The sequence below is a fragment of the Brienomyrus brachyistius genome, unplaced genomic scaffold, assembly GCF_023856365.1.
Source record: "Brienomyrus brachyistius isolate T26 unplaced genomic scaffold, BBRACH_0.4 scaffold32, whole genome shotgun sequence".
In the NCBI taxonomy this organism is placed as follows: domain Eukaryota; kingdom Metazoa; phylum Chordata; class Actinopteri; order Osteoglossiformes; family Mormyridae; genus Brienomyrus; species Brienomyrus brachyistius.
In genome coordinates this window covers 3,693,568-3,719,804 of record NW_026042307.1, presented here as the reverse complement: position 1 = coordinate 3,719,804, position 26,237 = coordinate 3,693,568, and the positions used below count along the sequence as shown (strand labels likewise).

General features: G+C 39.6%; 1 protein-coding gene across 1 annotated transcript in view; it reads left to right on the top strand.

The window, feature by feature from the left end:
* Positions 1–524: 524 nt before the first annotated feature.
* The window catches only part of LOC125721183 (uncharacterized), a 28,987-nt gene continuing 3,274 nt past the window's right edge, over positions 525–26,237 (top strand). Inside the window, exons 1-4 of the mRNA XM_048997239.1 lie at positions 525–8,468; positions 8,571–8,608; positions 8,698–8,802; positions 8,885–9,210. Of these exons, the coding sequence (XP_048853196.1) occupies positions 8,449–8,468; positions 8,571–8,608; positions 8,698–8,802; positions 8,885–9,210 (489 nt within the window). The 5' untranslated portion in view covers positions 525–8,448. The remainder of the gene's footprint in view (positions 8,469–8,570; positions 8,609–8,697; positions 8,803–8,884; positions 9,211–26,237) is intronic.

The following is a 26,237-nucleotide window of genomic DNA, read 5'->3' as shown; positions in this document are numbered from 1 at the left end:
GGCTTTAGGGGACGAATAAAGAAGCCGAATCCAAAAATAAATTTATCGCCAAATCCAAATTTCTTTAAAACAGCAAACAAGTACTCCCACTCCACCCTATCGAAAGCCTTTTCAGCATCTAAAGAAATCACAAGTTCAGGAAGTTCAGATAGATGCTTTGAGTAAATAACATTAAAGAGTGTACGGGTATTAAAAAACAATTGACGTCCCTTTATAAAGCCATTTTGCTCTTCAGATATAATACAAGGAAGCACATCCTCAAGGCGAGATGCACTTACTTTAGCCAACACCTTTGTATCGGCATTAAGCAGAGATAATGGCCTGTAGGAACCACATGAAGTTGCATCTTTGTCATTTTTGAGAAGGAGTGCTATAGTTGCTTGTGTGAAAGTTGGTGGTAATGAACCCCTTTCCTTTTTTTTTTTTTTTTTTTTTAATATTCACTCTACCACCCCCCCCTCTGCGGAGGACTACCAAGGACCAAGAACCCCTTTCCAAGGATTCATTAAACACAGATAAAATCAATGGTGCCAATTTACCAATAAATGTTTTATAAAATTCAACTGGAAACCCATCAGGGCCTGGGGCTTTATTAGACTGCATAGCTGTAATAGCATTTAATACTTCTTCAACGGAAAATGGGGAGTCCAATTGCACGGCAATATTAGTATCAATAACAGGATTTGAAAGATTATTAAGAAATTCGTTCATTTTAGCTTTGTCCGTAGGAAATTCTGACTTGTATAACGAAGCGTAAAATGTTTTAAAGGTAGAATTAATTTCCAAGGGATCTGTAGTAATAGTGTCATAAGTGTTTTTAATACTAGGTATTAAACGCGAAGTGGCTTGTCGTCGTAGCTGATGTGCCAACAAGCGACTTGCCTTGTCACCATATTCATAATATGAGCCACGACTGCGTAGTAACAAGCGCTCTGCCTCTTTAGTTGACATAAGATTGAATTCTGCTTGCAAATCAAGACGCTGCTTCAGTAATCCTGGAGAAGGGTTCAGTGTATAACTTTGATCAAGGTTACTAATCGCAGCTGTAAGTTCTTCAAGCCTGGCATTAATCTTTTTATTAGCAAGAACAGAATAAGAAATAATTTGACCTCTCAGGTAGCATTTAAGTGTCTGCCATAGCAGAGAATATGAAACTGAATCGCTTTGATTGAAGGACAAGAACTCCTCAATAGAACTTGAAATGAATTCACAAAATTCTTTATCTGCCAGAAGAAGAGAGTTAAATCTCCAAAGTGGTGGGCTACGTTTATAGGTAGAAAGTTGAATATCCAATAACAGAGGTGAATGATCAGATATTACATTACCAGAATAGTCAGAAGAATTAGCACACGAATTAAGAGTTCTGTCAATAAAAAAGTAATCAATCCCGGAATAAGAATGGTGCACCTAGGAGAAAAAAGATTTTTTTTTGATTGAAGGGTTGCGAAATCTCCATGGATCAATAAGATCGTTCTGTTTCATAAAATCTGAAAATATTTTAGACATAGATGATGGAGTCAGATTACGAGTATTAGATCGATCCAAGATTCAGATCTCCACCGAAGATCAGCAAATTAGTATTCAAGAACGGGATGTTACTCAGCAATCTATTAGCGAATTCAGCATCATCAAAATTTGGAGCATATACATTTACCAACAAAACCTTTTTTTGCATTAGGGTACCAGCAACAATGATGTATCTACCATTCTTATCAGCAATAACATTGGTCGATGAGAATTGAACTTTCTTATTAATAAGAATGGCAACTCCTCTAGCTTTTGAATTAAAATTTGAGTGAAAGACCTGACCTACCCAAGTGTAATATAACCTATAATGATCTTTAATGCGAAGGTGAGTCTCCTGTAAAAATGCTATATCAGAATTTAGATGTTTCAAGTGTGTGAAAACCTTAGATCTCTTAACAGGGTTACCCATACCTCTGATATTCCAACTAATAAATCTAAGAGGCCTGCCTGACCCAGCAATGCTGGGATCTATATTACCTATAACCATTCAAAAAAATAAATAAATAAATAAATACCAGTGGTCGCAAAGAGCTGAAATGGGACACCTCCCCCCCCCAAAAAAAAAAAAAAAAAACCAAAGTCTCCACATAACAAAACAAAGGAGACGGCAGTATTCCCCAAAAGAGCAAAAATTATCCACTAAAGTGAATGGACTAACCGGAGCCCAAACAAAACAAACAAAAGCGAGAGAGAAAAACCTCCCACCGACTTCCACACTGTATAACAGTGTGCGTGTAACTATAAACACTTTATATTAAAAACTCACAGTACAACAGGAAAACATTGTTTTCTCAGAAGATGAACATTACAACAAAACAACAAAAATACGGAAAAAAAACAAATAAACAAGTCCTGTGCAAATAGATGCAGTAAGCATAGAAAAGATTGTGCTGGACTAATCGGAAGTACAAGAGTATAATATCCGATTAATTAATCTTATCTTAATCTATTAATCTTATTATATAAAAGTGAAAATGAAAATAAAAACAAACAGTACCGTAACTAGCGCAACACACCTAAGAAATAAAAATAAATAAATAAAAATGCACATGCAGCGTTAACCCTAATGAGACCGTAATCACTTAGCAGCATTACAGCACCAAACTGAAGGGCTATTGAGGCTCACTCAGAAATCAACATTTTGACATAATCACTGGCTTCCTCTGCTGAAACAAAGTTCTTCTCAACACCCTTTTATGTGATGTGAAGTCGCGCTGGATGAAACAGGCCGTACCGAACACCCTCAATGCCACGGAGCTGCTGCCTGACCGGATTGAATGCAGCTCGAGCGCATGCTATCTTAGCAGTGTAGTCAGGAAAGACTGAGATGGTCTGGTCTCCAACTTTAAACTGTCGGCGTTCTCTAGCGCGGCGTAAAATGTCAACACAGTCAGTATGATAATGAAACCTGCATACAATGGCTCGTGGACGGTCGCCGGTCTTTGGTGTGGGTTGGAGGGTCCTGTGGGAACGATCCAAAAGCGGCTCCTTCTCCAGATTAAATGCTTCCTTTAACAAGAAGGCCACGGCCTCAGTGGTGCACGTGTCAGGGCCCTCCGGTACTCCCACTATCCTAACATTGTTACGGCGCGACCTAGACTCCAAGTCTTCACATTTATTTTCCAGCTTGGCTGCATTAGCTGTGAAGCACTTGATAGTATTTTTCATTTCGACTATGTCGTCCGAGCACACAGTAAGTGCGTGCTCCATCTCCCTGACCGTACCTTTCAGCTTGGACACGGTAGCGTCATTAGCAGCTTTATCAATCGCCAGCTGCGTCTTCACCGCTTGCAAGTCGAACTTAATAGTAGACAAAGCATCACCGAGAGTATCCTGAAGTTCTTTTTTAAAAATATCAGCAATATCTTTCCTCAGCGAAGCCAACAACTCGCCTTTAAGAGCATCCATATCCGGATTAGCTTGGCTCGAGGGGGGTGACTCACTCGAGGATGTGGTCGCGGCTTGCAAACTAGGCCTCAGTTGTGTTTGAATAGTACTGCGAGTTTTAATATTTTTTGCTGCCATTTTAAAGTCCCGAGTAAAACTTCTCAACTCAACGAACTACAGAATGAAACAGGACTAAAATTATGGCAGAAAAGCGCGAATGAATAACAATTTTAAACGAAATCGGCGGGAGCTCCCAAACTCACGTCCTACTCCATCAAAGCTCAACCGGAAGTCCCCGGCTACTATTCTTACAGAAAACCATGCATTCAGTCTGTCCCTGTGCTGCAAATGCATGAATCTTTAGGCCATCTTTCAGTGACACTGCCTTGCCGTGACAGTCACATACCACTTCACCACTGGCAAACACCCGCGTGGCAACAACACCGCTTCCTTTGCCTGGAATGTCATAAATGCACAAGCCTTTCCAATTATGTGTCCTCACCGGCTTCTTGAGTATCTGACAATCCATATCAGTGTCATTTGAGTTCTTCCACTTCCACTGATCAAGGATGAACTGTGCGTCTGGAATATTTACATTCCAGCCTTGTTTTTCGATCCATTTGTGGATGCGGGTTTTTGTGGGCTTGCGCCGAGTGAAGTGCTCTGTGAAGAACAAGAATTTGGTTTTATTAATATACTAAGAGTATGTTCCATTGTGTATTCCACTATTGCAGATATAAAGTCAAAAAAATATCTCCACTCACCAAGAACATGCTGGTTACGCAACAACCTCTGTTCTGAACACCAGTGGTCGTAGCAATACCGATCACAAGCAGAACCCACGATTTTAATTCGGTCACTCTTACTGGGACACATGCTATCCAGTGTGACTGGAAAGGTCTTCACAAGCAGGTCATATGCAGTCTGCTCCCTAAACACGTGACAGGAAGTGGAAACCTTTGGCTCGTTACTGCTGGACCTGGAATGAAGAGTAAGAATATTTTAAGCATCTGGACAATTTCATATCCATTAATTCAATTGAGAAATATAAGAAGAAATATGAGATGATGTTATATATTTACTGTGATTCACCACTGATGTGGCTAAGAATCTGTGCCACAGAAATCACGTTTTCAGGCTCCCTCATGCGATCATATTTCTGTGTACTGGTTGTGGTGTGGGCAAGGTACTCCGCCACTAAAGATTTTTGTGTGTCATCTAATGTTTTTGTTGCCATCTTAAAAGCACGTCGTGCCATCTGGCTTGTAATGTTTGGCAGCTGGTACCTTACAGGGGAAAGAGGACATACGTTAACACTCCAGAGTCAGCAGTATTGTCGGTGATGCCGCATATCTTTCTTATGTATTTCTTATCATATGTTTGTAACTCGCTGAAATCTTATTGTAGAATTGTTTTCAACCTTCCCAAGTTCTCCCACAGCACTCCTTTGCTACGCTCTCTCCACTGGTTTCCTGTAGCTGCCCGCATCAAACTCAAAACACTGAAGCTCACATACAAAGCCAAAAATGGTTTGGCACCATCCTATCTAAAAGACCTCATCACACCCCGTACTGCGCCCCGATCTCTCCGATCCTCCAGCACTGCTAGACTGGTCCCACCACCCCTCAAGGCACAAGGATGACACACATCTCGGCTCTTCTCTGTTCTGGCACCTAGTTGGTGGAATGAACTCCCCTTTGATGTCCGAATAGCGGAAACCTTGGCTGTCTTCAAGCGACAAATCAAAACTTTCCTTTTTCAGAAATACCTGAAGTAGTACTCTGTATTCTTACTCAGCTCTTTTCCTTGTGTGTGTGTGTGTGTGTGTGTGTGTATGAAAGAAAAAAAAAGTTGCACTTTCTCAACAGAGTATTCAGATAGATGGTATTCATAGCCTGGGTCCTTATTGCGCTAGTATCGGAAAAATTCATCGCAGCGTCTTAAAGCACTTATTTAAGTCGCTCTGGCTAAGGGCGTCTGCCAAATACTGTAAATGTAAATGTAAATGTAGAAACATAAAAAACACTGAATAAATCCGTAATCTGTCTTCTTTTTATAACGTCCATTGTTGGAAGTTTTTATAATTAGGTTAAATCGGCACAAAAGTAAACCATGTCACCTTACTTTGTTTTATCTGCATCGGGAACGTGTAGCGCTGCCCCCACCTGAAGATCACTATTCGCATTATAAATAGAGGCATTTCAGGCATGGTAATTAGATGAACAACGCAGCAGTGAAACCACATACATCCCCATCAGTGCCATAAAAGAGGGGGAGGATGTGGCCAGGTATGAATGGCTCACGCATACACATGAGAGCTCCTACATATTCAATGAAAGGAGCCCAGAAATAGTGACATGAGTTTGGTTTTTCTTATTTATCCAACTGAATGTTGCAACTACACCATATAGTCATCTTCATGTAGCCAAGACTTTGGTGATCAGATATCTGGGATCAAAACAAACTGCCACCATTGCTCACTATGTACTTTTATAATGTTTCTGCAAGTGTTCCAAACTGCATTTTGCAATGTCTATAATTTGATGTCAAATTACAAACTTCACATAAATCTGACATATTTACAAAGTACACTACGATTAAGATGAGTTTAATGGCAAAACAAATGTATAAGAAATAATTTAATTGCCATGAATTAAGTTTATGATATTGACCTCTAGACCTCAGAGGGTTAACGCCTCTCCATCGGTCACACAACTGGGCAGAAAGAAAATAGGTACGGGTGGTGCTCTCACTTTTCGTGGAGGTCGTGGATGTCGGTGGAGCAGTTGGAAATTTTTTTGCCACTGGAAGAGATGAAGAACGTCTCTTTACTGTTCCTGAGGTCTTCGCCAAGCTTCCTTTTTCTGGTTAACATGGCAGGGCGGATGTATTTGTATAAAAAATCAAACCACTGTGAAAACAAGGAAAATTAAGTGATTTGACATATATAGTTTCAAAATACATAGAAAATCTGCTATTCTGAAAATAACTTTTGAACATTGGCTTACTGTCTCCTCTTCCTGCGTTACGGCAAAGCAGGTAATGTGTTCTTCATTAATCTTCATAACAGGCACCTGTGTCTCCAAAGTTTTGTGCTTCACTACACTTACCACACAGTATCCAGGGTGGCCTAGAGTTCTAATAATAATAATAATAATTGACACTTTTTATTGATCCCCGTAGGGAAATTGTCTTTTACGCCTCCCACAACTTGCTCTTTTTTCATAGAGGAAGTTGTCTGCGAAGGGCTGCCAAAAAAAGGTTACCTGGTACCTTGGGCGGAGCTTAATTCTCCGCTTCTGACGTCATAAGAGGAAGTGGCGTATCCTTGATTCTGATTGGTCGAGAGTTTATGCCCATATATGGTATCAATACATGCTTATGCCACGTTTTGCCGATAGGGGGCGATATGGTTTTGGGAGATTGCCGTTATGCCCATATATGGTATCAATACATGCTTATGCCACGTGTTGCCGATAGGGTGGTTTGGGAAGCTTTAATAGAATAAAAATACATTACATGTATTTTATTAATGTGCTTTTTGTATTACGTTTTTAAAGAATAATAAAACATAGAGCAGGATGATGGCAAGCTAGCGCATACACGTTCAGCGGGGGCGTCCGTCCGGCCGCGGGTTGTTAGTAAGCGCCGCGGCGTATTTTAAAAGAAAGTACCCAAATGTTTTAAAGAAGAAAGCCCCAAAAGAAGGAAAACTTTAGTGTTATTTTAAAAGAAAGGCAGGGTGAATTTAAACAAACATGCCTGAAAGAAGCAGCAGAAGAGCAAATTTAAACAAGCGAAACCAACAAACATACACCCCGTCGTTTTAAAAGAAGCGAGCACTCATTACATTTAACCAACACGAAAGACTTTAGTTATATTTACCAGGTTGGAGAAAGCATGCAAGCGGCAAACTTTTAGAAGAAATAGGACGAAACGATCCCGGAGCTCCGACACACGCGACTACTCTGTTTGAACAACGCGGGGCGGAATGGCCGATCGATAGTCCGGCGTTTGGCGCATGCGCACCCACGCCGCCTCCCCGGCGGAGCGCCTGTTTTAGCAAATAAAACACCTATAGCCGTAATGTTTTTAAGGAATGAAGCACTTTTCTGCCAATGTGAATAATAAAGTAAAGCGGTCTGAGCATTTTCGACAGCAATAATCAAAGAATAACGCGGTTAATTCTTGTTTAAGCGAGCGCATGCGCGTAGAGCACACAGCATTTCCTTTATTGAGCTAGCTCGTTGCGTCAAGCAACTGTCAAATGGCGAACAATTGTCGCTGGACCAAGAATTCATGCATCTACCTTTGCAATGCAACTACCTTTTTTTCGGGTCGACAGGCAATACTTGGCAATACCGTTAAGCAGGGGTTAGCTCATCAGAACAGCAGGATGTTGTGTAGGAACGGCTGAAACTTAGGCAGCAACAAATTCTTTCGTTATAGCGTTATTTTAAATTTGTATGGGTGTGATATATGCCATTTATGCAATGAGGTGGAATTAAACAACAGGGGATCCGACTGGTTCCACAAACAGCCGCACCACTAATGTGTTAAACAACGAATAAAAAACCATTAATTACACATGCTTACGTATAAAATATATAAAAGTTTAAGGAATAAAGAACACGACAAACAGCCGCACCACTAAACAAGGAATAAAAAACGATCATTACCACAAATTATGATATTTAAGTATAAAAATAAATAAGTTGAGGACTAAAGCAGTCGACAAACTACCCCGTAAACAAGGATTAATGAATAAAATTATTTCAATGTGGCTAAAGTAGACGTACGCGATTATTTAATAGGGGGGCAAAAGCACATTTTAAAAATTGGCAATAACTCGAACGGCGGTAAAGACGGGTCGCTAGCGCCACCCTGTGTCCACAGCATGTGGCCCCCACAGCGGGGAAGGGGCGGTCCACCCCCCCCCCAAAAAAAAGTTTCCCCTATATTAAGGGCGACGCTGTCGACCAAAAATACAGAAGAACTTGAAACGTTATCGACGATCAGCTCACGACGCCAAAGATGGAAATGACAAACTGGAGGTATGTTAAATTTCTTTCGCCATACTTTAAAATTGTTTGAATTGTCGCTATTGTGAAAACATTTGCGATTACTTTTGACCAAGAATTTTCCACGGTGTCAAGCCCGAGTAAGCCCCGTGAAGCAGAGGATTGGAATAGCGGTAAGTTAATATCAATGATAAGCACATCAATGGATTTACTGTTTTAAAAAATTGTGGAAAGACTGAAAGTTTTATGTTCACTGTCGCAGATAAGGACGCCGACCTGTTAAGCACGCCGACGGTTATTTTCAGAGATAATCGTGAAGGGACTGTCCACGGACAACATAAGCGGAAAAGAACGGATAGTTTTAACGGTACGTGGAACAATACCCGCATCGTGGATTTTTGTGTATGAAATGCTTAAAGACTGATTTTTGTCCTTCTCTTCCCCCCAAGACACTGCCGATGATGAATTGTTGATCGCTGCGGCTGAAAAAATTGAAGCGGGTCTAGCAACGGCAGAAACTTCAACCGGCGGCGCACAGAGCGAACCTGAAGAACAGTTGGAATCTACGCCGCCGTGTACTCCTACTACAGGGGTTGTGACCCCGGACCAAGGGTTCCCAGCAAGCGGTGATCCAGCGACCACATCCCGGGCCTTATCGGGACCCCTGCAGAGGACGCAAGATTGGGATATTGACCAATTAACACCTTGGCAGTGGCCGGTTGCGAGCTCCCTGGACGGCGCTGTATCCCGGGCCGAAAGGCTGAAGGGGCTCAAGGTAGCTTTTTTCCTTTTTCAGGATCAAATGTGTGATTTTTTGGCGGACTTGTCTGATCTGATATAAAGAATAAGCACAGACATGGCAGAAAACTGGAGGCAGTGGGAGATATTATGTGGTACCTTGGGCGGAGCTTAATTCTCCGCTTCTGACGTCATAAGAGGAAGTGGCTTATCCTTGATGCTGATTGGTCGAGGGTTTATACCCATATATGGTATCAATACATGCTTATGCCACGTGTTGCCGATAGGGTGGTTTGGGAGATTAAACTTTAATAGAATAAAAATACATTACATGTATTTTATTAATGTGCTTTTTTAATTACGTTTTTAAGGAATAATAAAACAGAGCAGGATGAAGGCAAGCTAGGGCATACACGTTCAGCGGGGGCGTCCGTCCGGCCCGTAGCCGCGTGTTGTTAGTAAGCGCCGTGGCGTATTTTAAAAGAAGGCACCAAAATGTTTTAAAGAAGAAAGCACCAAAATAAGAAAACCCTTAGTGTTATTTTAAAAGAAAAGTAGTGTGAATTTAAACAAACATGCCCGAAAGAAGCAGCAGAAGAGCAAATTTAAACAAGTGCAAGCGAAACCTATGAACATTACAGACCCGTCGTTTTAAAAGAAGCGAGCACTCATTACATTTAACCAACACGAAATACTTTAGTTATATTTACCAGGTTTGAGAAAGCATGTAAGCGGCAAACTTTTAGAAGAAATAGGACGAAACGATCCCGGAGACCCGCCACATGCGACTACTCTGTTTGAACAACGCGGGTCGGAATGGACGATCGCTAGTCCGGCGTTTGGCGCATGCGCACCCACGCCGACGCCCCTTTCAAAATGGCTACGCCGGCGGAGCGCCTGTTTTAGCAAATAAAACCCCTATAACCGTAATGTTTTTAAGTAATGAAGCACTTTTCTGTCAATGTGAATAATAAAGTAAAGCGCTCTGAGCATTTTCGATAGCAATAATCAGGAAATAACGCGGTTAATTCTTGTTTAAACGAATGCATGCTCTCACTCTCGTGTGGCGCACGCGCGTAGATCCACACAGCGTATCCTTTATTGAGACATATCGCGGCAAGCAGCTGTCAAATGGCTACCAGCGGAAATTGTTGTCGTGATGTTAACCGAGGGCCCCGGATTGTGAGAAGCATGCCGCCATTCTGGCAGAATGCACACTAATTCTATATTTTATATGCTTATTTGTAAATAGTGTAAAATAACCTATTTCTAATTTAAATAAAAGTCGATCTCTAACACAACACCCCCGGATTGCTTAGCTACATATAGCTAAATTTATCTACGTATGGTTAATCAAAAGGTATAAACAGAACTTGAAAAGATGTATGACAACACATGCTGATCTTTTATTTCAAATAAGCCTCTTTAACCTCATCGTTTTTAAGCAATGAAACTCTTTTCGGCTAATGTGTTATTTAAAATAAAACATCTTAAGCATTTCGACAACAAGAATCAAGGAATAACGTTGGCGATCCTTGTTAAAATAACTCTCCATGTCGCGCTTGTGCGTGCAGCCACGACACCCACACACCACTGTCTTTTATTGAAAACAGCTGAGGCAAGTCGTTTTCGGAACTTTAAAGTGTGTATACAATAAGTAAACGTGTCTAAAAGAAGTATAAAATGTGTTATAAAGCACATAGCCAACGATAATTACTAAAGAATTTAAGCATAATACCCCAGACGTACCATGGCCTATAGCCGGTAGAAATGGAGCTATCCTACGGCCTACAAGATAAAAGCATATGGCACCAAATTGGAATCGGTAGTCTTTAAAGGAATAAAATACATTATATGAATTTATTAATGCGATATTCGAAATACGTTTTAAGGGGTCACCGGACGCGTCGTGCTTTTCTAGCTAGAGAGGAAAGAGAGTCGGGGCAGTTTTGAATGGTAAAAGCAGTAGTTGTGTATTATTAACGGTTTATTTTTTAACAAAATGTCCTATTTTATAACGGTAAAAACACAGCAATCCTGTTTTTAGGGGGGGTTTATGCGTATTGCATGTCTAGACGTGTCGGTCAGCTAATGGCCGCGGCAGTGGGAAACGGGTCGTAGGCGCGAGAGCTTTTGGAGCCGTGAGCGATAAGCCTATGAGAAGGAAGCGTCAATTGACAAATTGACAAATTGTTGCAGAGTGCGTGTAACATCTCGTTTAACCGCTGGTCCTGAGTGTGACAAGCAGACAGACAGCATTCACGCCCGGCAGAAAACACATTACGTCTATTTGTTAATCTGTTTTATTCGTAAATAGTATAAAATAATATATGTCTAATTGAAATAAAAGTCGATGTCTAACACCACAGCTCTGGGACTCTAGCATAGCCCCGGGCGCCCCGCTGCGGGCCTGTGGGTCTGGATGAAGTATCTAACTTCAATGGCTTAATCAGCAGGGTAAAGTGCCGTAACTTAAACGGGGGTATGACAAATTATTATAAAGTTTAAGTCAATAAGATTTAATTAATAAAATAATTTAGTTGTATTTTGTTCGTTTTATTTTCAATAAAGCACACCCAGCACATTATTAATGTAATAGATGCAGGAACTAGTGAGCGGTATTTAGCTACGTACTTCAAAAACATTTTAAAAACTTTGTTAGACTAATACCTTAGTTATTTCAATAATTTAAGGGATAAAAACATTTGTCGTGTTTGTCAATGTGTTATTTTAAGTAAATGCGTTATTTTCCAACGCCAAAATCCCTGTCATGTTTTAAGTGAGAAATGATATGGACTAGCAACTCTCTCTGGGGGGAGCAACCCCGGTTAGGTACTATTAAGCAGCATTTAGTGACATGCATATGCATCAAAACACATTTTTAAAAACTTTGAAAGAATAAAGTCTTAGTTATTTTAATAAATACGTTTTTCAGTAAATGTTTATTCACGCGCATGCACACAAACACACACACACACACACACACCGGAGGTCGGGGGGGGGCTTTAGAGTTTAACTTTAGGTTGCTGATCGCAATGTGTGACCAAACCCCAAAGCACCCTAACTTAGTCGTTTACTAACTTATCGCGAAAAACAGACAGAAATAGACTTGTAAATTTTAAAGAAAAGACATTAACTGTTTTTTGTTAATGTTTAAAGGTATACAAACTACAGTTGTATCGGACACGCACACAAAAACACTAAAAGAGTTTTGCTCAATCAAAAAAACACCAAACATATATTGTTCACGCTTTTTATTAAAATGTATAAGGATTGTTTTGTTATAGGGAAATTTTAAATTAATATGAGTGGGATATAAGTCATTTAGGCAACAAGATTTGAGGAAGAACCTAAATAGTGGCTGGAAATGACCGACCAGGCAGGCAGAAGTGTGCTTTCCTTATCTCACAAGTCATGGAAGGGTAGGGTGGGGTGGGGGGGACACATAAGTGGGGGGTAGGAACTGTGGAATCAGGCAGGGGGGTAAGAATTTAGGATATAGTCTTGTTATTTTAAAGAAGGTGTACATGATTATTTAATTGCATTTAATAGGAACCAGTAAGCTGCATTTAGCACCATGTTGCAAATACACATTAAAAACTTTAAAGAATAAGGTCATAGTTATTTTAATAAAGACATCCTACAAGGTGCCCACGGCCCTAACTTATATAATCTACAAGCTTGAGCCGAGATGCTTGCTGGAGTACAATGCTAAGTTGACATCGGTATCGGAGCTGCAGCCTGTTTGATAGTTAATGAAACATAGTTCAAATTCAACAGTGTCAGTAGTCATCCACTACGCAGGGAGACTACAGATTGACTATAACGACCCCGTTTATCAGCTGGCATTATTTAATTTTTTTTGACAGAATAAAGCCTTAGTTATTTTAATAAATATGTTTTTCAGTAAATGTGTATTCATGCTCATGTGCACAAACACACACACACACACACACACCGGTGGTCAGGGGCTTTAGAGTTTAACTTTAGGTCTGTGAAAGTATAGGACCGCAATGTGTATACAGACCCCAAAGCACCCTAACTTAGTCGTTTACTAACTTATCGCGAAAAAACAGACAGAAATAGACTTGTAAATTTTAAAGAAAAGACATTAACTGTTTTTGTTAATGTTTAAAGGTATACAAACTACAGTTGTATCGGACACGCACACAAAAGCACTAAAAGAGTTTGCTCAGTCAAAAAACACCAAACATATATTGTTCAGGTTTCTTTATTAAAATGTATAAGGATTGTTTTGTTATAGCGAAATTTTAAATTAATATGAGTGTGATATAAGTCATTTAGGCAACAAGATTTGAGGAAGAACCTAAATAGCGGCTAGAAATGACCATCCAGGCAGGCAGAAGTGTGCTTTCCTTATCTCACAAGTCATGGAAGGGGGTGGGATGGGGGGGGGGGGGGGGGGCACATAAGTGTGGGATAGGACCTGTGGAATCAGGCAGGGGTGTAAGAATTTAGGATATAGTCTTGTTATTTTAAAGAAGGTGTACATGATTATTTTAATTGCATTTAATAGGAAACCAGTAAGCTGCATTTAGCAGCATGCTGCAAATACACATTAAAAACTTTAAAGAATAAGGTCTTAGTTTTTTAAATAAAGACATCCTACAAGGTGCCCACGGCCCTAACTTATATAATCTACAAGCTTGATCTGAGATGCTTGCTGGAGTACAATGCTAAGTTGACAACGGTAACGGAGCTGCAGACTGTTTGATAGTTAATGAAACATAGTTCAAATTCAACAGTGTCAGTAGTCATCCACTATGCAGGGAGACTACAGATTAACTATAACGACCCCGTTTATCAGCTGGCATTATTTAAATTTTTTTTGACAGAATAAAGCCTTAGTTATTTTAATAAATATGTTTTTTCAGTAAATGTGTATTCATGCTCATGTGCACAAACACACACACACACACCGGTGGTCAGGGGCTTTAGAGTTTAACTTTAGGTCAGTGAAAGTATAGGACCGCGATGTGTATTCAGGCCCCAAAACATATTAACTTAGTCGTTCATGAGTCTTATTGTGAAAAACCACGCAAAATAGACATGTACATTTTAAAGAAAAAACATTAACAGCTTTTGTTAATGTTTAATTGTATAAAAAATTTAGATGTATTTGTTAAACAGTCAAACAAAAATGTGTTATTTTAAAGTAGTATAAAATATAACCTTAACTTTGGACGCAAGATGAACAATCTACACACACAGACACACACACACACACAGCAAAAAGCCCCAAGCATGCTCACAAGCACACAACCAAAGGTGGGCTTTTAGAGTTTGCTCAATCAAAAAAACATCAGACCCATATAGTTTACGTTTTTTATTAAAATGTGTAAGGATCGCTCTGTTAGAGCGCAATTTTAAATTAGTATGATTGTGATATAAGTCATTTAGGCAACAAGATTTGAGGAAGAACCTAAGTAGCGGCTAGAAATGATCGACCAGGCAGACAGAAGTCTGCTTTTCTTATCTCACAAGTCATGGAAGTGTAGGGGGATGTAGGAACTGTGGAATCAGGCAAGGGTGTAAGAATTTAGGATACATTTTTGTTATTTTAAAGAAGATGGCCATGATTATTTAATTATATTTAATAAGAACTAGTAAGCTTTAATAGGAACTAGTAAGTATTTAGCATCATGCATCAAATACACATTTAAAACTTTAAAGAATAAGGTCTTAGTTATTTTAATAAAGACATCCTACAAGGTACCCCACGGCCCCAGCTTATAGCGTCTACAAGCATGATTTGAGATGCTAGATGGAGTACCATGTTAAGTTGACAATGGTAACTGAGATGCAGCCTGCTTGATAGTTAATGAAACATAGTCCAGATTCAACAGTGACAGCGGTCATCCAATATGCAGGGGGACTAGAGAGTGACTATAGTGCCCCATTTAACTGTTGGTCCTTATTTTTTAAGAATTTTGACAGAATAAAGCCTTAGTTATTTTAATAAATACGTTTTTTTCCAGTACATGGTTGTTCATGCTCATGTACACAAACACACACATATCGGGGGTCAGGGGCTTTAGAGTTTAACTTTAGGTCAGTGAAAGTATAGGATCGTTATGTGTATTCAGACCCCAAAACATATTAACTTAGTCGTTCATGAGTCTTATTGTGAAAAAACCGACAAAATAGACTTGTAAATTTTAAAGAAAAGACATTAACAGCTTTTGTTAATGTTGAAATGTATAAAAACTTTAGCTGCTTTTCATAAATGGCCAGAAAAATTGGCTCAACACTATTAGTTTATATGAGGATGGGGTGTTTGCAAGAGTCACAATCCTAGCAGGCAAGCATAACATGCCAAAGAAACATCTCTTTCATTTATTTCAAAGCAGACACTTTGTGCAAAAGTTGTTTCCCTCATTTCCCAAACGGCCACCAGAATTGGATGGTCCTTAAAGACCATTCATAAGACTTGGAGGCCCTGTCCTGAGGTTTATCAAAGACCAGGTTCTTACACTATAGGAGACTGATGCTGCTTAAGTACTCGAGGGGATGACCCCTGCAATGAAATTTGTAACATTTCAAGATGTATATTTTAAAAGAATGAAGTGCCTGGACAGTAAGGGGCGCATGGTAACGGATGGTGGAATGTCGAACAGGGTTGTTAGAGGGTTAGAGGAGATAGAACTATGTTTGGCTCTGCTCTCTCGATTATCTGAGTTCTGGACAGACATATTCAAAGCCATTGAGCAGGACATCAACATATTTCTGCCTCCTCTAACCCTCTAACAAACCTGTTCGACATTCCACCATCCGATACCATGCACCCCTTACTGTCCAGGCACTTCATTCTTTTAAAATATACATCTTGAAATGTTACAAATTTCATTGCAGGGGTCATCCCCTCGAGTACTTAAGCAGCATCAGTCTCCTATAGTGTAAGAACCTGGTCTTTGATAAACCTCAGGACAGGGCCTCCAAGTCTTATGAATGGTCTTTAAGGACCATCCAATTCTGGTGGCCGTTTGGGAAATGAGGAAACAACTTTTGCACAAAGTGTCTGCTTTGAAATAAATGAAAGAGATGTTTCTTTGGCATGTTATGCTTGCCTGCTAGGATTGTGACTCTTGCAAACACCCCATCCTCATATAAACTAATAGTGTTGAGCCAATTTTTCTGGCCATTTATGAAAAGCAGCTAAAGTTTTTATACATTTCAACATTAACAAAAGCTGTTAATGTCTTTTCTTTAAAATTTACAAGTCTATTTTGTCGGTTTTTTCACAATAAGACTCATGAACGACTAAGTTAATATGTTTTGGGGTCTGAATACACATAACGATCCTATACTTTCACTGACCTAAAGTTAAACTCTAAAGCCCCTGACCCCCGATATGTGTGTGTTTGTGTACATGAGCATGAACAACCATGTACTGGAAAAAAACGTATTTATTAAAATAACTAAGGCTTTATTCTGTCAAAATTCTTAAAAAATAAGGACCAACAGTTAAATGGGGCACTATAGTCACTCTCTAGTCCCCCTGCATATTGGATGACCGCTGTCACTGTTGAATCTGGACTATGTTTCATTAACTATCAAGCAGGCTGCATCTCAGTTACCATTGTCAACTTAACATGGTACTCCATCTAGCATCTCAAATCATGCTTGTAGACGCTATAAGCTGGGGCCGTGGGGTACCTTGTAGGATGTCTTTATTAAAATAACTAAGACCTTATTCTTTAAAGTTTTAAATGTGTATTTGATGCATGATGCTAAATACTTACTAGTTCCTATTAAAGCTTACTAGTTCTTATTAAATATAATTAAATAATCATGGCCATCTTCTTTAAAATAACAAAAATGTATCCTAAATTCTTACACCCTTGCCTGATTCCACAGTTCCTACATCCCCCTACACTTCCATGACTTGTGAGATAAGAAAAGCAGACTTCTGTCTGCCTGGTCGATCATTTCTAGCCGCTACTTAGGTTCTTCCTCAAATCTTGTTGCCTAAATGACTTATATCACAATCATACTAATTTAAAATTGCGCTCTAACAGAGCGATCCTTACACATTTTAATAAAAAACGTAAACTATATGGGTCTGATGTTTTTTTGATTGAGCAAACTCTAAAAGCCCACCTTTGGTTGTGTGCTTGTGAGCATGCTTGGGGCTTTTTGCTGTGTGTGTGTGTGTGTCTGTGTGTGTAGATTGTTCATCTTGCGTCCAAAGTTAAGGTTATATTTTATACTACTTTAAAATAACACATTTTTGTTTGACTGTTTAACAAATACATCTAAATTTTTTATACAATTAAACATTAACAAAAGCTGTTAATGTTTTTTCTTTAAAATGTACATGTCTATTTTGCGTGGTTTTTCACAATAAGACTCATGAACGACTAAGTTAATATGTTTTGGGGCCTGAATACACATCGCGGTCCTATACTTTCACTGACCTAAAGTTAAACTCTAAAGCCCCTGACCACCGGTGTGTGTGTGTGTGTTTGTGCACATGAGCATGAATACACATTTACTGAAAAAACATATTTATTAAAATAACTAAGGCTTTATTCTGTCAAAAAAAATTTAAATAATGCCAGCTGATAAACGGGGTCGTTATAGTTAATCTGTAGTCTCCCTGCATAGTGGATGACTACTGACACTGTTGAATTTGAACTATGTTTCATTAACTATCAAACAGTCTGCAGCTCCGTTACCGTTGTCAACTTAGCATTGTACTCCAGCAAGCATCTCAGATCAAGCTTGTAGATTATATAAGTTAGGGCCGTGGGCACCTTGTAGGATGTCTTTATTTAAAAAACTAAGACCTTATTCTTTAAAGTTTTTAATGTGTATTTGCAGCATGCTGCTAAATGCAGCTTACTGGTTCCTATTAAATGCAATTAAAATAATCATGTACACCTTCTTTAAAATAACAAGACTATATCCTAAATTCTTACACCCCTGCCTGATTCCACAGGTCCTATCCCACACTTATGTGCCCCCCCCCCCCCCCATCCCACCCCCTTCCATGACTTGTGAGATAAGGAAAGCACACTTCTGCCTGCCTGGATGGTCATTTCTAGCCGCTATTTAGGTTCTTCCTCAAATCTTGTTGCCTAAATGACTTATATCACACTCATATTAATTTAAAATTTCGCTATAACAAAACAATCCTTATACATTTTAATAAAGAAACCTGAACAATATATGTTTGGTGTTTTTTGACTGAGCAAACTCTTTTAGTGCTTTTGTGTGCGTGTCCGATACAACTGTAGTTTGTATACCTTTAAACATTAACAAAAACAGTTAATGTCTTTTCTTTAAAATTTACAAGTCTATTTCTGTCTGTTTTTTCGCGATAAGTTAGTAAACGACTAAGTTAGGGTGCTTTGGGGTCTGTATACACATTGCGGTCCTATACTTTCACAGACCTAAAGTTAAACTCTAAAGCCCCTGACCACCGGTGTGTGTGTGTGTGTGTGTGTGTGTTTGTGCACATGAGCATGAATACACATTTACTGAAAAACATATTTATTAAAATAACTAAGGCTTTATTCTGTCAAAAAAAATTAAATAATGCCAGCTGATAAACGGGGTCGTTATAGTCAATCTGTAGTCTCCCTGCGTAGTGGATGACTACTGACACTGTTGAATTTGAACTATGTTTCATTAACTATCAAACAGGCTGCAGCTCCGATACCGATGTCAACTTAGCATTGTACTCCAGCAAGCATCTCGGCTCAAGCTTGTAGATTATATAAGTTAGGGCCGTGGGCACCTTGTAGGATGTCTTTATTAAAATAACTATGACCTTATTCTTTAAAGTTTTTAATGTGTATTTGCAACATGGTGCTAAATGCAGCTTACTGGTTCCTATTAAATGCAATTAAATAATCATGTACACCTTCTTTAAAATAACAAGACTATATCCTAAATTCTTACCCCCCTGCCTGATTCCACAGTTCCTACCCCCCACTTATGTGTCCCCCCCCACCCCACCCTACCCTTCCATGACTTGTGAGATAAGGAAAGCACACTTCTGCCTGCCTGGTCGGTCATTTCCAGCCACTATTTAGGTTCTTCCTCAAATCTTGTTGCCTAAATGACTTATATCCCACTCATATTAATTTAAAATTTCCCTATAACAAAACAATCCTTATACATTTTAATAAAAAGCGTGAACAATATATGTTTGGTGTTTTTTTGATTGAGCAAAACTCTTTTAGTGTTTTTGTGTGCGTGTCCGATACAACTGTAGTTTGTATACCTTTAAACATTAACAAAAAACAGTTAATGTCTTTTCTTTAAAATTTACAAGTCTATTTCTGTCTGTTTTTCGCGATAAGTTAGTAAACGACTAAGTTAGGGTGCTTTGGGGTTTGGTCACACATTGCGATCAGCAACCTAAAGTTAAACTCTAAAGCCCCCCCCCGACCTCCGGTGTGTGTGTGTGTGTGTGTTTGTGTGCATGCGCGTGAATAAACATTTACTGAAAAACGTATTTATTAAAATAACTAAGACTTTATTCTTTCAAAGTTTTTAAAAATGTGTTTTGATGCATATGCATGTCACTAAATGCTGCTTAATAGTACCTAACCGGGGTTGCTCCCCCCAGAGAGAGTTGCTAGTCCATATCATTTCTCACTTAAAACATGACAGGGATTTTGGCGTTGGAAAATAACGCATTTACTTAAAATAACACATTGACAAACACGACAAATGTTTTTATCCCTTAAATTATTGAAATAACTAAGGTATTAGTCTAACAAAGTTTTTAAAATGTTTTTGAAGTACGTAGCTAAATACCGCTCACTAGTTCCTGCATCTATTACATTAATAATGTGCTGGGTGTGCTTTATTGAAAATAAAACGAACAAAATACAACTAAATTATTTTATTAATTAAATCTTATTGACTTAAACTTTATAATAATTTGTCATACCCCCGTTTAAGTTACGGCACTTTACCCTGCTGATTAAGCCATTGAAGTTAGATACTTCATCCAGACCCACAGGCCCGCAGCGGGGCGCCCGGGGCTATGCTAGAGTCCCAGAGCTGTGGTGTTAGACATCGACTTTTATTTCAATTAGACATATATTATTTTATACTATTTACGAATAAAACAGATTAACAAATAGACGTAATGTGTTTTCTGCCGGGCGTGAATGCTGTCTGTCTGCTTGTCACACTCAGGACCAGCGGTTAAACGAGATGTTACACGCACTCTGCAACAATTTGTCAATTTGTCAATTGACGCTTCCTTCTCATAGGCTTATCGCTCACGGCTCCAAAAGCTCTCGCGCCTACGACCCGTTTCCCACTGCCGCGGCCATTAGCTGACCGACACGTCTAGACATGCAATACGCATAAACCCCCCCTAAAAACAGGATTGCTGTGTTTTTACCGTTATAAAATAGGACATTTTGTTAAAAAATAAACCGTTAATAATACACAACTACTGCTTTTACCATTCAAAACTGCCCCGACTCTCTTTCCTCTCTAGCTAGAAAAGCACGACGCGTCCGGTGACCCCTTAAAACGTATTTCGAATATCGCATTAATAAATTCATATAATGTATTTTATTCCTTTAAAGACTACCGATTCCAATTTGGTGCCATATGCTTTTATCTTGTAGGCCGTAGGATAGCTCCATTTCTACCGGCTATAGGCCATGGTACGTCTGGGGTATTATGCTTAAATTCTTTAGTAATTATCGTTGGCTATGTGCTTTATAACACATTTTATACTTCTTTTAGACACGTTTACTTATTGTATACACACTTTAAAGTTCCGAAAACGACTTGCCTCAGCTGTTTTCAATAAAAGACAGTGGTGTGTGGGTGTCGTGGCTGCACGCACAAGCGCGACATGGAGAGTTATTTTAACAAGGATCGCCAACGTTATTCCTTGATTCTTGTTGTCGAAATGCTTAAGATGTTTTATTTTAAATAACACATTAGCCGAAAAGAGTTTCATTGCTTAAAAACGATGAGGTTAAAGAGGCTTATTTGAAATAAAAGATCAGCATGTGTTGTCATACATCTTTTCAAGTTCTGTTTATACCTTTTGATTAACCATACGTAGATAAATTTAGCTATATGTAGCTAAGCAATCCGGGGGTGTTGTGTTAGAGATCGGCTTTTATTTAAATTAGAAATAGGTTATTTTACACTATTTACAAATAAGCATATAAAATATAGAATTAGTGTGCATTCTGCCAGAATGGCGGCATGCTTCTCACAATCCGGGGCCCTCGGTTAACATCACGACAACAATTTCCGCTGGTAGCCATTTGACAGCTGCTTGCCGCAATATGTCTCAATAAAGGATACGCTGTGTGGATCTACGCGCGTGCGCCACACGAGAGTGAGAGCATGCATTCGTTTAAACAAGAATTAACCGCGTTATTTCCTGATTATTGCTATCGAAAATGCTCAGAGCGCTTTACTTTATTATTCACATTGACAGAAAAGTGCTTCATTACTTAAAAACATTACGGTTATAGGGGTTTTATTTGCTAAAACAGGCGCTCCGCCGGCGTAGCCATTTTGAAAGGGGCGTCGGCGTGGGTGCGCATGCGCCAAACGCCGGACTAGCGATCGTCTATTCCGACCCGCGTTGTTCAAACAGAGTAGTCGCATGTGGCGGGTCTCCGGGATCGTTTCGTCCTATTTCTTCTAAAAGTTTGCCGCTTACATGCTTTCTCAAACCTGGTAAATATAACTAAAGTATTTCGTGTTGGTTAAATGTAATGAGTGCTCGCTTCTTTTAAAACGACGGGTCTGTAATGTTCATAGGTTTCGCTTGCACTTGTTTAAATTTGCTCTTCTGCTGCTTCTTTCGGGCATGTTTGTTTAAATTCACACTACTTTTCTTTTAAAATAACACTAAGGGTTTTCTTATTTTGGTGCTTTCTTCTTTAAAACATTTTGGTGCCTTCTTTTAAAATACGCCACGGCGCTTACTAACAACACGCGGCTACGGGCCGGACGGACGCCCCCGCTGAACGTGTATGCCCTAGCTTGCCTTCATCCTGCTCTGTTTTATTATTCCTTAAAAACGTAATTAAAAAAGCACATTAATAAAATACATGTAATGTATTTTTATTCTATTAAAGTTTAATCTCCCAAACCACCCTATCGGCAACACGTGGCATAAGCATGTATTGATACCATATATGGACATAACGGCAGTCTCCCAAAACCATATCGCCCCCTATCGGCAGCATGTGGCATAAGCATGTATTGATACCATATATGGGTATAAACCCTCGACCAATCAGCATCAAGGATAAGCCACTTCCTCTTATGACGTCAGAAGCGGAGAATTAAGCTCCGCCCAAGGTACCACATAATATCTCTGCTGCCACCTGTAGCGGTGCCCAGGGAGCTGGGGGTTAAGGGCCTTGCTCAAGGACCCACAGGCTGAGGCTGGGCTTGAACCTGCGACCTTCTGATAACAGGCACACAGGCTTAGCCCACTGAGCCACACGCTGCCCCACGCTGCCGCTCTTCCTGTTCCTCCAGTCCTCAACCTACATAAGGCACAGTCATAGAAACGGTCGCTTTCAATATGTCATAATGATCGAGACCAAGTACAAAAAGAAAAAAGAAAAACTTACGGTCATGTTCTCTACCAGCCCTGGCTGCTGCTGGTGCTTGAGTACCAGAAGTGCCTCTAGGTAGTAAAGCACTTTGCTTCTGCTGACAGGAGATTGTCTTGTATCCTGGATCCAGCAGCTTTCCCATAACTACTAAAAAGTCTCCGCGGGCAGCACGGAGGACCGCCAGACACTGGGGCGGCTTCGGGGACTCTCGGGTGAAAGATTTATATCTGTTTGGCATTAAGGAAACAATTTATGTGAAAAGAATGCCATATGTGTGTGGGTGTGAAAAATGTTCCCTACAATGTGATAAAAACCTGATATTCTGACGTTGTGGGGACCATTTTGTGTGTGTGTGTGTGTGTGCGCGCGTGTGTGTGTGCGCGCATGATAAGACAAATTCCAACCTTTTTTGTGGCCTCTTCTCACACTTGTTTTGAAAGAGCTGTCTGAAGGCTCGCACAAAATCAATGAAATTGTTGCACATCTGATGCAGCTGGCTGTCTTCAGAACACAAGTCTGTGCTGTGTGTGTGGAATTTAAGGAAGCTGAATTTGATAGAAAAATAAAAAGACAAGAACCATCATCATAAGTTTAAAGTATTTTGCAACAAAGTCACATGTTAACACAAATACATTATGCTTTGCAGTAACCAATACCGACCTCTTCAGACTCTTCATATAATTTTGGATAGTCTGCCTGGAAAGCCCAACTTCAGAAAGTTCCTCGAAGTACTTTCTGGTATCTTTGTGCTTCCTGACAAACCTGGGATGAGAGGAATTGATGTAGAACAGGAAACGGGCAACGTTTTCCACCTGAAACAGGTCAACACAATTTAGCCAAGAAGAAAAATAATCCGGTTTGGTCATTCTGCAGTGACATCATGACTGTCACTATTTTCCTCATCATGTCATATTTGTGCCATCTGGTTTTTCGGTTGAAGGAGATGTAGCAGGCCCCTCTGGAAGAGGGGGCATGTCTAACACAACATGTCCCTTTGCCTAGAGATCCTTGACCAACATAAAATAAGTTTCCAATATAAAACTTGAAGTGAATAATTATGAAAAATTCTGACACATTACCTCCTGCTTATAATTTGTGTTGATTAAATCTGTCTTAAGGTACATTCCAAAAGCCCTGAGCAGGGGATGGTTTGTGTAGTGCCTCTTATAGAGTCCCCGCTTCTCCATGGTGGCCCATACGGAAGTAGTGCACTTAGAAGGCCCCTCCCTGAAATGACTATATGTCAACTGCATGTTCTTTTTAATCCTGAAATCGCAATGTTCATAGTGATCCGTGTCTTACAACAGGCACTCTTACCTCTGACAGAGCTCTTCAGATCCTTCTTCAGGGGATTCGCCAGTTGCTGATCTTCCTGCCCCATCTGGTGTCTCCATCGCAGGAGCCGGAGCAGGCTCCACTGGAATAGGGGGCACATACAACACTGCATTCCCCCTGTCTTCCAGCTCCTTGATCAACCTGTATTGCAAAATAATTTACATTTCCAATATAAAAACTGAAATTGTAGCAAAAGTTAATGATTAAATCAATGATTAAAATGAGAAAAATACATGTCTGAAATCTGCCCAGCCTTGTGTCCCATTACTTTTGGTCCCTTAAAAAGTGGGTGGCAGATATACAAACTGCTGTAATTCCTACACCATTCACCTGATTTGTATGTAAATACCCTCAAATTAAAGCTGATAGTCTGCAGTTAAAGCACATCTTGTTCATTCCATTTCAAATCCATTGAGGTGGTGTATAGAGCCAAAAAGATTAGAATTGTGTCGATGTCCCAATATTTATGGACCTGACTGTATATGGACCAAATAGGCATGGGCTGTACCTGGGTGTACTTGGTGGGCATCATATAGGATATTTGTGGGCTTAGTGAGAATGGGCTTGATCAGGGTAACACTCTGTGGGCCGAGTAGGGATATAATTAAGTAACATAGTTCTATGTACATTATTGTAAAGGGGTGCTTAAATGATCTAACGTTAAAGTTGACATTACATACTGTAAGGCTAAGTATCACTAACATTGAGAAAGAACCAGCTTGTTTTTGTCTGCTCAAAGCCTCATTTAATTGTTGATACAGTTTTAATTAATTTTCCTTAGATATATACAATAAGGTAAATAAGCATAAGGTAAGTATTTTCTTTTCAATCACCAGAGGTAAAAGTTAAAAAAGAGAGAAGCTAAGAGGAGGAAGCTTAAATGTAGGCAACTCCAGACATCTGTTATACCATTAATTTACTGGTCTTTCATGTAAGTTAACTGGGCTAGGGCTTTTTTGCTTAAGGCATCATGTATTTTGGTAGTAATGCACCTCTCACTGGGTAGCCCAATCCCATTAGAAATTCATTTATTAATATTATAGTGGCTGCTTGTCAACAACATAAAACAACTCCGTGATAAAACTAAATCAAACAACTACTGCACCCTGCACAGGTACAATGTACTCAGGTAAAGACACAACAATGTACTCCCCACTGGAGTACAGTCTGGGGGCTGTTTTTTTATTCTCCTCCTCTCTCCTCATGTTATTCTGTTTCTTTTCTTCTCTCTTCCCCTGTCTCCCGACCGGTCTACCCCCTACTGTGATGTTTGTGTATATGTATGGTCGGGTTGATGGCCAGTTTTTTCGCTGGTACTCGGACTAGTGACATGGTATATTGCAACAGCAATAAAGGGTTTCATCAAATCAAATCAAATCAAAACTCTCCATTGCGATTTTGATGGTTTATTTATCCCATTGAGCAAACAAACAGCATTTCCTTTCTCTCTTTCGCTCTGGTAAAAAACCATATGCTCACCACCCAGGTGTGCCTGCACTCCTCCCTCCTACCTACACATTACATGTACCCACTAACGCCTCCCAGTCCATCCAACGAACATTACAATAAAAGAAAATATAGCTCCAACAAATATAAAAGTACAAAACTGAACAACCAAGATATTATCTGTTGATAGATGTGTTATGTCATGTCTTTAATGCCTTCTCAGATGTTCCTTTCTCTTTAACAATTCTCATGTAAATGCAGAGTTCAGCAGAACACTGCAGGTGGTGAGAAAAGAGCAGGGGAGACTGTGCAAAGGAATGGAAGCAAGAATAGTCACAAGTGAAGAGGAATCCAGTAACAGTCAACGTGCTGGGCAAAAACACATGGCGCCAAGCCCTCTAATTTGATGTGTGAGGAAAATGAAGTAACAGAGCTTTGTAACCTTTTTAATATAGGACTCACTAGTATAAAGCAAAATCATAGGGATTTCAAAGACAATTCCAGTGCAACAATGCACAAGTCCCTTCTCAAACTTAAACATGCAATTGAAACCATTGCTGTTAGCAGTGCAGAGTATGAGTGGGGGTTCTTGGGGTAAATGCTTTTGTGATACCATTTCATTCCCAACTGAGAATTGAAAATATTACCTCAATAATATTTGATAAAATGATTGGCCCTCCTCTCATTTCTT